Source organism: Glycine soja, chromosome 6, assembly GCF_004193775.1.
Source record: "Glycine soja cultivar W05 chromosome 6, ASM419377v2, whole genome shotgun sequence".
In the NCBI taxonomy this organism is placed as follows: Eukaryota; Viridiplantae; Streptophyta; class Magnoliopsida; order Fabales; family Fabaceae; genus Glycine; species Glycine soja.
In genome coordinates, this window is record NC_041007.1 from 31,127,355 (window position 1) to 31,140,584 (window position 13,230).

Below are 13,230 nucleotides of genomic sequence, written 5' to 3' on the forward strand. Positions count from 1 at the left end.
CAGATGATAGAAGGAGAAGACAAAGTTTGCACAAAATGTTAGTTTATCGTGAATAACAAAATTACAATGAAAGGTTCAAGACACTCTAAAGCTCTCTGAACCCAAAAGTACAAAGCTCCTTATAAAGGAGACAAACAACTAATTGTCTAACTGAAAACAGTTATAACAAAAAAATAGAAAATAGATTCAATTACAACACAACTTATATTAATGAACCACCTAGACTAGGTGCTTCCTTCTATGAGACTTGATGCTCCACAGATTACTAAAAACTGGATGACCAATACAGAAGGACAAGAGTGTTGGATTAGTCGACCGGTATTATCATTCACCCTATCTTTATCGTCCATCATCCAACAATCAACATTTTTATAGATTTCCTTAAATTTTGCCCATAGATGTGGTTCGACCCTCCCATGTGTTTTGTAATTGCTTTTCATCATTAATATATTATGATATGGGTTTGTTTGGGGTTGTAGGGGTTGGAGTGTCAACATAGTCGGAATGTCAATCTCTCCTTCTCTGGGATTCATCTCCTTTTTGCTTAAAAAAAAGTATAGCATGCTTAGTTACTCTTTACTCTTGGAAATTATAATATAACGCTTGTTATGAGTTGTTTCTCCTGATTTCTTCTGCTATTGCTAACATTATCAGTCTTGGGAAAATTAAGCACCTGTTAAAACAGTTTTTTTTAAACAAAAATAGATTAAAATTGAAGAGTAATCTACAAATAAATTACTGGTGGACTTAGCATTCATCAGTTGTTCAGAAGATAACTGAACAGTCTTATATAGTGTCTAGGCTTGGCCCCAATTTTCACTCCATAAACTATTCTGCAACTAGTTCTTACTTATAAGGTAGAGTGCACTCTTCTGGGTTGGCTATTGTGTCACCTGCATCTTCATATTCAATTAGATTGGGGGAGTTGCTTTGTCTGGTACAGATCTACAATTGTTTTGTTTATATACCTTAGCAATGCATTGATCACTTGGAAATAAAAATAAAAAACTCAAAAGACCCTTAATTTGTTACAACAGCCAAATGTTTCGTTGAAGCAGAATATCAAGCCTAGGCAACCTTAATATATTTGGCTTTAACAACTCAAATGAGCCTTAATTTGTGTCCATTGTGTAAGAGTGTTTTGTGAATGTAAATCCGCAATAAAACCAGCATGTGATCTTGCAGTGAGAGATCAAACAATATTGACATATAGTCACTAACAAAAGCACAACAAAAATCTTTGTCACATTCTTAATCTCCAAGTTGGGTTTCTTATACATATATATCGCAATTTTCAACATGAGGGGAAGCATTGGACATTTAGATTTTCTGTTAAAATCTATTGCTTTCTATTATTGAGTAATTGAGACATTAGTGAAGTTAGTTTGGGGTAAGTTTTTTTATCCAATTCGCTATATATAGGAAATATCTATATGTATTGTTGCCAACTTTTTTTCATTTTTGATGGATCCTCTATTCAATCTATCAGGGAGTTTCACTCATTCTCGATCTTAATAACATGGCACAAGACCAAGTATATATACCATATATACATAATACACTTATAGTAATTAATTAATACAAATGGATTAGAACACTTGATTCAGGGCCATACTTTCCTTCCATCCATCCAATTTAATTTTTGAATATTAGACACAATTAACACATTAGAAAGAACATATAACTAATTTATTTGATACAAATAAAACATTACTGCCAAATACCTGATTCCTTATCACATTATAAAGTAAAAAACTAGTTTGAAAAATGACTATACTTATTCTTCATATATTATTGCATTAACCAAATTTTAGCAATAACAATCCTTAATCAAAATGATTTTTCTTCAGTTCTAAGAGGCCAGAAGGACCGCCATCAGGTAGCAATGCCAACCTCACAATAGCTTTAGCACCTTCATTAGGTGCTAGCATACCAGAATTGTCGTTTATATCTTTTTTCACATGGCCAGGAGGAACAACATTGATGTAAAATGAAGGGTACTTCTTGGCCAAAATCCTTGTGTAGGCCCAACAACTTTTGATATAGTACATGTAGGCACAACTAAGGGCCAATAACCTTTGGTTTCTAATGAACTCTTTTGAATCTTCTAGAAATTTATTCAAAACACCATCTATCTTTTCTTCTCTAAGGTTTTCAACATCACTTAGTACTTCTTTAGGCCATCCATTTGGTATATTCTACAAAATCAATCATCATCTTCAAATGCACAAAAAAGACCACATTGAAATAACATACAAGTTACACTACTGGAAAACGTTGTTTCTATGACGCACTGAATAACCGTTTTAGAATGTGACACAGTGACATTTTTATAATTAGGGGCAATGTATTTTGTTTTTATGTCGTGCATTCCATCTTAGAATGCTAGTGCGTGACATTTTTGTAATTATGGGAAACTTAAACGAAGACTATTTTGGCTGAAGGACCGTCTTTGTTTTTGTTATCCTAATTAATTAATCTGGTGCCTCTCACGGTGGCTCAAACACCCTGTGTTGAGAGCTCATGCCCGACGTTGCAATTGGCGTTGTTTGTGTCCTTGGTCCTACAGCTGGTGCCCCAATTTGGCGTCTCGTTCCTGTGAGTCCCGAGTGTCTCCTCCGGCCGCCATCAGACAGGTAAGTGCATTTTACTCCAGTAATGTCTTTGTGTTGCGATGCCATTTGAATTTGCTGTCTGTTGTGACACCCTCTACCCCGACATATATATAATTAAATAAGATATATAAAAATATATTGGCAAACAAAATCACATGGGTAAAAGGTTTACATTCACTTCAATTACCAAATAAAACTCATTAAAAACATATTTGGCTCAAAATAAGGTCATCAAAATTTACAAAAATATTTTGTTAAATCAGTGAGGTGAAATAAAATAGACTAGCATCATAAAATTAATATAAAAACTTATATCCCAATGTCACATCTTATCAGAGCGTTGTGTCCCGACGTCCTTCAGCACAATATTCCTTAAAGCAGTTCACCTAGTCATCTGCTCCCCCGAACACAAAGTTCAAGATCATCACAGGATCCAAACACAAACAACAAATTGGGAGTGAGTTATCACATTCCTAACTAATAGATAAACAAGACAACTAGATATACACATCATATAAACCAAATAAAACTTACTTACACGTAATTCACGTAATTCCACCACTTTGTCATTCAAAGTTCACTTTTCATCCATCAATCACACTTTTCAATCATCAATCACATTACACAAGAATCACACGCTCTGATCAAGACATAATGACATCTCAATTTCATAATAAATAATTAGCAAGCGCATGAGACAGTTATGCTAAGACTCAAGCCTATATGCAATGTGGTACCATGTCAGTGAAAAACCACCCTGGGGCGCTTAGGAGTACATAACACGACACACCACACAATGGGTTTGTCAGGTCACTCTCACTAAGTAAGATCATAGGGAGACCAGTCAGGGTCACGATGTTTTGTGAGAATGCTCCAACCATATGGGACCAGCATAGGCTTAAAGGAGCACTCAAACCCGGTGACCCCCAAGGCCTACACTCCGAAGAGTCCGTCAGAGCCTCTTCCTCCTGATTCAGGTCCAACCCCTAAAATCATTTTAGCACACAGACACTGCTTGTGAATTATACAATACCCACGACCTCACACTCGTGTTTTAAACACGTACAACATATTGCGCTACAATTTAACACTGGTTTCTAAATAGGAAACCTACACTTTCTCTTTAACACTGGTTCCTAAATAGGAAACCTACACTTTATCTTTAATGCTGCGCATTTAAACTTTTCTCAAGATAACACTGGTCGGGTTATTGTACAATTCATAGGTTACAACATAAATAATGTCACATCAAGAGTTAATCACACATTTATTCACAACCAAAACTAATTCACAATTTCACATCTCATAATGTCATAATCCACCATCATATGTTTTCACGTATCTCACAATTCAACACTTGTTCTACTTTACACTTTTACTCAATGTCAATAACAATATTATAATCTCAAGGCAACATATTATTCCACAATTCATCACATATTTCATTTATAAGCACTGCTCATGAATTATACAATACCCACGACCTCACACTCCTGTTTCAAACACGTTTAACACATTGTGCTACAATTTAACACTGGTTCCTGAATAGGAAACCTACACTTTCTCTTAACACTGTGCATTAACGCTTTTCTCAAGATAACACTGGTTGGATTATTGTATAATTCATAGCTCACAATATAATTATTGTCACATCAAGTGTCAAACACACACACTTATTTACAATCAAATATCATGCCCACAATTTAACATCTCATAATATCACATCAACCATCTCATTTTTACATGTATCCCGAAAATTGACACATTCAACTTTGTACTACTCAATCTTCACAATAATATTATAATACCATTATAATAACTTATTACACCTTATAATTCATATATACATCACACAATAATAATATTTGCATGATACAAAACATATATATGTATATGTATATAGTAAATTAAACTACATTGTTTTTAATCAAAGGATTTCTATAACAATTTAATATTACATCAAAAGAAATTACCACTAGGCATTAACCTTGCAATTTTCTTTAATTTATTATTCTAGTATTACAATAATTATATACACATAACATGTTGATCATCGTCGTAGAAAAATTAGAACAAGATAATAACTTGTACAAAATAAGTCATTGAATAATATTATTTAAAATATAATTTACATTAATAAAAAGAGCTTAATTTTTTCTAAGGGGTTCACACTCAACACAAGAACACATCAATCTCACAATCATTTCTCATTGGGACATCAACTGATTCATCAAACAAATATAATTCACTATAATAATTATAAGGATAAAATGAAAATTGCAAAAACACCCCAAAACTCATTCCAATTGATATCTCTAAGGATCCCTACACATGTTCTCATTAATCCCCAATTGTGAATAACTCATCCCTTACCTCTAAGCGGGCTCATGTGTCTTCAGCTAGCGATAGCAGCATCTCTAGCGGTTCCTTGACATTCCTCCCATTTTTTTCCTCTAATTGCTCCGATAAAGTTCCCAAACGTCAGAGAGACAGAGAAGGGATTGAAGCCTCCGCTTGTACTGTCTTGGTGTGATTCCTTTTTCTCTCTACCTGACTATTATCTCGCACATCCCAACGGTGAAGGTGTGCGGAACTGAACCTCGAACCACATATAAAAAATTCATGAAAATCCAACGGTTAACAAAACCGGGATCATAGTTTTACTGAGACCGTTTTAGGTTTCTGCGGGAAAGAAAAAGACTATGATGCAAAAGGTATTTCTCTCAGCTCAAACATGATATCGAAATTCCCAATGGTGAGAATTCTCTAAATTGGGTTAGAAACGTGGTGCTCAAATTTCATGACGATCCAACGGTGAACGAGTCCAAGATCATCGTTTTTTTGAAACAGGTTTGGTGGGTTGCGCGAAAAAGAAAGGGTTTTGAGTGGAGAAAAGAGAAAAACGAAAATGAGGGGAAGAGGAGGCACCTGACTTAATATTACTATCTATACCTAGAGTACTCAGCCTATTATTTGTTCTATATTTATTTATTTATTTATTTTTTTACTAAAAAGTTTTTTAAATTTATTTAAAAAAAATTGGAATGTTACATCTGTGATATTGTGTTTGTTTGTTTTCGATTTGAGGGGTCAGAAGGTCAAGGCTTCATCGTTTAATCATGCATTGTGTTATTCTCACTTCTAACCCTAGGCTGCTGCCACATATTAATACCTTCACCATCCCCTATTCTCCACCTCAAACCCATATATATTAAGCAAATCCCAGGGACTCCAAATGTTTCACGAAATAAAAACTAGGTTTATGACCCAAAGTCAAACCCATAAAATCCCCCTTAGGAAAGTGTTTAGCTTTGAGAAATGTAGACACCAAAACATTGGGGTTAGAGAAAAAATTTCACCCTTGTTTCCCAAGCACAACCAAGTTAAAGGCACCAAGGTTTCCAAAATTCAGCCCTCGATTCTCCTTACCGATAGCAATTTTGTCCCAAGACAACCACTTTATTCCTTTCCCATTTGTTCCCTACCAATAATATTTTGACATATGTTAAAGCTCATCATTAAGGGAAGAAGATAAACACTCATAACAACATAAGTGAGAATAGATTGTAAGACAAATCATTATCTGAACCTTAAGTCTTATAAATAAAAATGGAAGAAATACTTATAAAACTATACACTAAAAGTTGAAACTAAAAGTAGACACATACTATTAAAAAAATATTTTGAGTAAGGAGAAATCTAAATTTTGCATCTTTACATCTGTTGAATTGATTACATGTAAATTAATTCTTATTGCTCAAGTTAAAAATTTATTAAATGATTTAGTGATAATATTGACAATTAGTTAGTCGTCTTCTATGTTCAAAATAACACGTATCCTGTATTCTAAGCAATAATTGCTATTATATTTGTTTTCTGCTCCTCTGTTAGTGAGTTTGGGAACAGAACCTCAAACGTGACGTAAAGATCTCCTTTCTTTGTGCTCATATGCACTGGCATGCCCTCTCCTTTGAACTTCGTCACTTGCTTTGGATTTGTGATTCCCTAATGATCAAAAGAAGTCTGTCAGATATGTGCCTTTTCTTACACAAAGTTAAATTTCGTATCAATTCCAATGTGACCTGCAACAAGGTTACTTTATGCTCACCTTCGTCCTTATGTCCACCAGATGCTCATCTAGGTGTTTAACAGTCTTCTCAAAGCCGACAAATGCTTGAACCTGAAGATATATTTTAAAAAATAAAAATGCACGTAGAATTTTAAGAACAACAACAGACGAGTTAATGGTTTTCAAAATCACAAAATGTTTTAATTCCTCGAATAGATTAGTATACTTTCCTACGCAAAAAAAAAATACTGTTAGTCTACGGTTACATGCCTTGAACCTGTCCAATATAGCTAGGAACATAGTACAGATCATGCAATTGATATTTGATAACAATACAAAGTTGCGAATTATTGTAATGTTTACCAGTGTTATAGTGACAGTGGTGTGCAAGTCATTGCCTTCCCTTCTGAAGAGGTCATGGGCTGCTGTGCGGATACGAAACTGCTCAAAATACCATATATAATGTAAGCAAACTGCACGTTACCATGCATACAAAACAGTTGTTATAAAAACATGAAAAAACTAAGTTACTAACCCTTAGATCTCCAGACTCTCCATCAATTATGGGCTCACCATCCTCAAAAAATAGCACTTCCTGTAAAAGGACAAAAGCTGGTGACTCAACTGCACCACTAATGATGCAAATTTAAATTTGAAAAGGGGGATGCTTTTAGCAAGCTTCCTTCACTAACAATTAGCACACCATTATGACAAAATAGAGGGTGTGAAAATGGAGTGAAAGCTTTTGATTTGTCCTCGTTGAGTACTCGTTGATTGGAGAGGAAGCAAAATGGTTTTCTGCTCAACTTTCATGGTTAGGAAAAGTAAATAAATTTTTGTGATGAAATTGAAACAAAATACATTCCTAAGCACATTTTTATTGCACCAAGCAAGTCCATACAATTTTAGGGGTATTTGGTTTGACTTTTCTTTTCATTTTCGGTTGATATTTATTTATTAATAACAAAAATTGAACATGCCTTCATTTAGATTCATATTTCCAAATTTTATAAAGGAGACGATGAAAACAACTCGTTGGTGTTTTCATCATTTCCTTCAAACACCACCTTAATTTGTGTTTTCAGCTTAATCTAAAACACCCTTTCAAATCGGAAATTGGCCTTCTACATCTTGGTATTTCTTCAAAAATTAGAATTTGATGCACTTAAAACAATCCCTTAACTTCTCTATTTCTATTTCCATGGGCTCTGTCTATATAGATCTCTCTATTTCAAGCAGACAAGCAAAGAAAAACATTTTTTTGGATAACCAACCCCTGCTCGAACACTTTATTTTTTTCTAGCAACAAACGGCTCCACTAATCGATATACAACGAATGATGACATCATTCAATCAGATTTGATGCATGTACTCATATGTGTTAAATAGTTAAAACAGTTACATTTTATCTTTTCATGTGCACCCATATTTTCAATAGTGAAATCCAAATTTTCTTGTGCTAGCCTATATTGAGCCACTGTCCTGTTTGCGCTCTAATGGTCATCAGAAAACTCTAAAAATGTGTTTGATGATCTTTTCCCCTTATTTTTAATGTTGATAAATAAATAAATGTACAACTTTGCACACATTGTAATTCTTGCAGGATTTATGGGTTGAAATTGAAGTGAAATCGTGGAACGGAATTTATAAAATTCAGAGTACAATTCAAACATACAATGGTGTATGATAATGATTTCGAATCAATGCAAACTCTAATAGAGTTAAGATCAGACTCATTAATTATATCTTAATTCCAATTTTATTATCCAATGGAGTCCTAGTGTCTTCAGAATTTAGATGGACAAGATTTGACTTACCTTGTGATAAGAACCTAAACTAGATGTGAAGACCGAAAATTGGAAAGAAAGTGATGAATAAAGACACAGATGAAAAATTCTGTTAATTCAGTTATGTGTAGATACAAGGAGATAAAACTCTCAAGGTAGTAGTGGCCCTTCAAACTGATTAACTCAGTTAGCTAACAAGTAGTCCAACTGTTCCTATTCTTCACAACTACTACCTTAACTCAAATTTATAACTAACTGTTGCTGTAACCAATTGTGTTAACTACCAAAACCAACTTGCTATCCTTCCTTGTGTATACACATTCCAAACCTTATTTTGTGGCTTGAGACTATGCCTCACACCTTATAGAGATGAGCTTATATAAAAAGGGATGTAAGACATGATACTATTCATTATTTCCCATTGCTTAGTTTTTATATATAAACTTTGCTGAAAGATTACCTGCCCATCTTGAATGCCTTTCTTAATATCAACAGTGATGAAATGACCATCTCTTTCATATTTAACATTTGGACATTTGTCACAGACCTGAACAGGTAAATTAAGAAATAGGAGTGAAAATTTCTAGACATGTTTAACAATAGGAAGAAAATAAACTTGTGCATACCCCCTCTCCCAAATAAAAGAGAAGAACAATTGTCAGGTCTTGAAAATCAGCTAGAAGTTTCAGATACAAACAATGTCATCTAGCTAGAATTTGTGTATATCCACTTGTGTCTTAAAAATAAGCCATGTTGTCAAGAAGTTGATTTCTTCATCATTAGCCTCTTTGTATATCCACTTGTGGCTGTGATCTGTCGCCACTTTTCCTATCAACCTGCTCCATTAGACATGATTAATTAACCTATAACCTGTTTGCTTTGATGAACATCTTTGAAGAGCAAAACAAGAGAAATGTGACAAGTAAATTAATGTTGATTAATATAGCATACCTTCTCCATAGTTATAGATCTAATGTGACATGTTGAAGAAGAGCTCCGGTTGAAGCCCTTCGTAGGGCTAAAATTGACAGTTCCCATAAGTAGATGGGGTAGAACAATCACCAGAGTTAATTTCAGGTGTTTCTCAGGCAGCAAAATTGCAGAAACAATCTTCCTACACCAATATCCTGCATGCACATATATATATATATATATAAACACACTATGTTAGCCAAACTAACACAATAATCCTGCACTATACAGTGTTTGATGAGGACATGACAAGGACTAAGGGCAAGGAACCTTTAGAAGGACTTGGAGGGCCTATGCCAAAGGCTAAAATAAAGAAGACTAAGGAAGCTCTTCAACAAGTGTTAACCATGCTATTTGAAATTAGGCCCAAGTTACAAGTGGAGAAGCTTCGGATTGTTAATTGCACCATGTTCCAAGAAGAGTAGAGGGTGCCACCTTTGTTGAGTGGTTTTATTAGCATTTTGTTAGTTGAAATAAAGGCCCAAACTTGTGTTAAAGTGGATGTCAATTCTCTTTTGATTTTCACCACCTATGGGCTTGTTTTAATTTAAAGAAATTAAGGTTTAATAAGATGGAAACTCTAGGCTTGTGGCTGCCTCTTGGTTGACCAAGAGCTAAGCATTTTTCCACATGTTTTTGTGTCTTAATTCTAGTTTAATTAGGTATCAATTGTTGTTATTGGTGATCATTTGTCTTAATTTTAGTTTTAATTAGGTATAATGACACCATCAATTGTTGTTATTGATGATCATTTCATCTTCTCACTTGTGTAACCAACTTGATGCCATTCCTATTTACGGGTTGCACATTTTCTAATAAAAAACAGACCTTGAATTGAGTTTTAATCACCTTCTAAAGTTTGAGAGTGAATCTCTTAGTTACTTGAGTGATTCAAGAAATTGGTTTATCAAGGAACACCACCTTGTGTGTGACACCAATTCTGGAGGAGTGATTCTTCCAACCACCTTCTTCATTCTCCTTATCCATTCCATTTTCTGAATTTCATAAAAAAAAGAACAACCTTTAAAGATCCATCCTCAAACCTTGTGCAAATGGGTTTACATCATTTTGGTTATCAGAGCTCCGGTTCAAGGGTTTTTCAAGACTGCTTAGGCTGAAATTTCTTGGTAACATCCTTCTAATTTCTTCCTTGCGATTTTATATTACCTTGTTCATGCTATTTTTTTAATGAGGCCAAACCATTGCAAAAATTAGGCCTTTAATTTCTTGTTAAAAAAAAGGCAGAAACTTATTTTTAAAAAAATATATTTGGGCTGAATGGTTCATGCTATAATAGCTTTCAAAAATTCTTGACGGTAATATAATTGGTTGTTAGAAGGTTTGAATTACCAAATTATGAAGTTTAATTCCATAAAAAAAATCCCATTGTGTAGTTGCTGGAATTTTTTGTCCATGTTTTAAGCCTTTGTTAGCCTAACCCTAAGCCTTTTCCTTGTCACAAATTGGTGGTTGAACTTTGTGTAAACTTTCTCTTGAATTGCTTTAGAACTCAAGGAGAATTCTAGAGTGGAAAAAGGCAAGAGTGTACAAAATTAAAAAAAAAGCCATATTTGAGAGATACACTTGAGCGTGGTGAGGTTCTATTTTCTTTATAACTATTATTATTTTTATTTTGAACATGTCAGGTGGTGGTGAATATCAATTGGATAGGGCACAAAGATTCTTTTTGGATGTTCTCAATGCTTAAATGCAAAGACTATTGAGAGAGAACAACGAGGTGTTGTATGAAAGAATTGAGCGATTAGAGAATCGTGAACGTCATGAGGATAAAAGAAGAGGAGGAAATGGTGGTTGTCCAAGGCCAAACCAAATTGAAGGAGTCAAGCTCAACATTCCTCCCTTTAAAGGCAAAAGTGCTCTGGAGGCATATTTGGAGTGGGAGCTCAAGATAGAGCATATCTTCTTATGTAACACCTATGAGGAGGCCTAAAAATTGAAGCTAGCAGCCACGGAATTCTCGGATTATGCTCTTGTGTGGTGGAACAAATTTCAAAGGGAGAGAGCTAGAAATGAGGAGCCTTTAGTGGAAACTTGGGTTGAGATGAAAAAGATCATGAGGAAGCGGTATGTGCCAACAAAAGTTGTCCCAAGGTAGCAAAGGTGTTGAGGAATACTATAAAGAAATGGAGGTGCTCATGATTCAAGCCAAGATAGAAGAGGATGAAGAGGTAACTATGGCTAGATTTCTCAATGGTTTAAATAGTGATATCCATGATGTTGTTGAGCTGCAGTAATTTGTTGAAATGGAGGATTTGCTTCACAAAACAATTCAAGTAGAGCAACAATTGAAGAGGAAAGGTGTGGCCAAAAGGAGTTCCACTAATTATGGTTCTTCTAGTTGGAAGGACAAGAGTGAAGGGGCTGCCACCTCTAATGCAGCACCTATACCATCAAAAACTCCTCCAAAATTCCAAGAACAATCCTAAAAAAAGAGCCAGGATGTGAAGTGCTTTTGTTGCCAAGGCTTGGGACATTATGCATATGAGTGCCCTAACAAGAAAGCCATGATTCTTAGAGATGGAGAGTACATTAGTGAGTCTGAAGTTGAAAAGGGAGAAGAGAGTGAGGATGATGAGGAGGAAGTGGAGAAAACACCGGAGGGAGAATTGTTGATGATTAGGCGGTTACTTGGCCATCAATTGAAGTCTATGGAGGAAAGTCAAAGAGAAAACATTTTCCACACTAGATGTTTGATCAATGGCAAAGTTTGCATGGTGATCATTGATGGAGGGAGTTGTACCAATGTGGCAAGTGAAAGACTTGTGTTTAAATTGAATTCAGTCACAAAACCACATCCTAGGCCGTATAAGCTTCAATGGCTTAGTGAGGATGGAGAGGTGCAAGTAAGGAAGCAAGTGGAGTTGAATATTTCCATTGGAAAGTACAATGATAAGTTTCTTTGTGATGTTGTTCCTATGGATTACTCTTGGGGAGACCATGACAATTTGATAAGAGGGCTAATCATGATGGTTTCACCAACAAGATCTCTTTCACGTATCAAGGCAAAAAGATAGTGCTCAAACCATTGAGTCCACAAGAAGTGTGTAAGGATCAAAGAAAAATGAGAGAAAATTCTTCAAGAAAATAGAGAAAAAGAAAAAGAGAGTCAAACCCTTGAGAGTTCAAAAAGTGAGGACAAAAAAAGGGAAACACAAGAGAGGAAAAAGATGAGTGAAATACTTGAAGTGAGGGAGAATTTTCTAGCTACAAAAGGAGAGGTCAAAGGGTTGTTTCATTCAAAACAACTCCTATACTTGTTGATTTGCAAAAATTATGTTTTGACCACTAACACTTTTGACAACTTTGAATTGCCTTCTAGTGTGAAAACTCTTTTGCAGGAATTTGAAGAGGTGTTTCCATCAAGTGTTCCAAGTAGGTTGCCACCATTGAGAGGAATTGAGCATCAAATTGATCTCATGTAGGGAGCTTCTTTGCCTAATAGGCCAACTTATAGGACAAGGAGATCCAAAGACAAGTGGAAGAACTCATTGGTAAGGGATGGGTAAGAGATAGCATGAGTCCATGTGCTGTTCTGGTAATTTTGGTTCCAAAAAATGATGGTTCTTGGAGGATGTGCTCCGATTGTAGAGCTTTAAACAATATTACCATTAAACATAGGTATCCAATACCTAGACTTAATGATTTTCTTGATGAATTGCATGGTGCTTGTTTCTTTTCCAAAATTATTTTGAAAAGTGGTTACAATCAAATAAGGACCAAAGAAGGAGATGAATGGAAAACCGCTTTCAAAACTAAATATGGATTA

The 13,230-nt window shown here is 34.9% G+C and overlaps 2 protein-coding genes across 2 annotated transcripts; both read right to left on the bottom strand.

Moving 5' to 3' along the window:
• Positions 1–1,826: 1,826 nt before the first annotated feature.
• Positions 1,827–2,681, bottom strand: LOC114416082 ((+)-neomenthol dehydrogenase-like). The gene is made up of 2 exons (XM_028380961.1): positions 2,508–2,681; positions 1,827–2,198 (listed from the first exon to the last, which is right to left on the bottom strand). The coding sequence occupies exons 1-2, from the start codon at positions 2,679–2,681 to the stop codon at positions 1,827–1,829; spliced, it is 546 nt and encodes a 181-aa protein (XP_028236762.1).
• Positions 2,682–6,461: 3,780 nt separating this feature from the next.
• Positions 6,462–9,431, bottom strand: LOC114416083 (dnaJ protein ERDJ3B-like). The gene is made up of 6 exons (XM_028380962.1): positions 9,423–9,431; positions 8,932–9,018; positions 7,220–7,279; positions 7,048–7,125; positions 6,724–6,795; positions 6,462–6,620 (listed from the first exon to the last, which is right to left on the bottom strand). The coding sequence occupies exons 1-6, from the start codon at positions 9,429–9,431 to the stop codon at positions 6,462–6,464; spliced, it is 465 nt and encodes a 154-aa protein (XP_028236763.1).
• Positions 9,432–13,230: the final 3,799 nt, after the last annotated feature.

Excerpts from the sequence above, each read along its gene's own strand:
- LOC114416083 (XM_028380962.1), bottom strand. Across the intron at positions 7,280-8,931 it reads AAGGCATTCAAGATGGGCAG|GAAGTGCTATTTTTTGAGGA; the intron begins GTAATCTTTCAG and ends GTCCTTTTACAG. Across the intron at positions 6,796-7,047 it reads CCACTGTCACTATAACACTG|GTTCAAGCATTTGTCGGCTT; the intron begins GTAAACATTACA and ends ATATATCTTCAG.
- LOC114416082 (XM_028380961.1), bottom strand. The coding sequence starts at position 2,681 with ATGGCATCGCAACACAAAGACATTACTGGAGTAAAATGCACTTACCTG. Across the intron at positions 2,199-2,507 it reads GCATGAGCTCTCAACACAGG|AATATACCAAATGGATGGCC; the intron begins GTGTTTGAGCCA and ends TTGATTTTGTAG.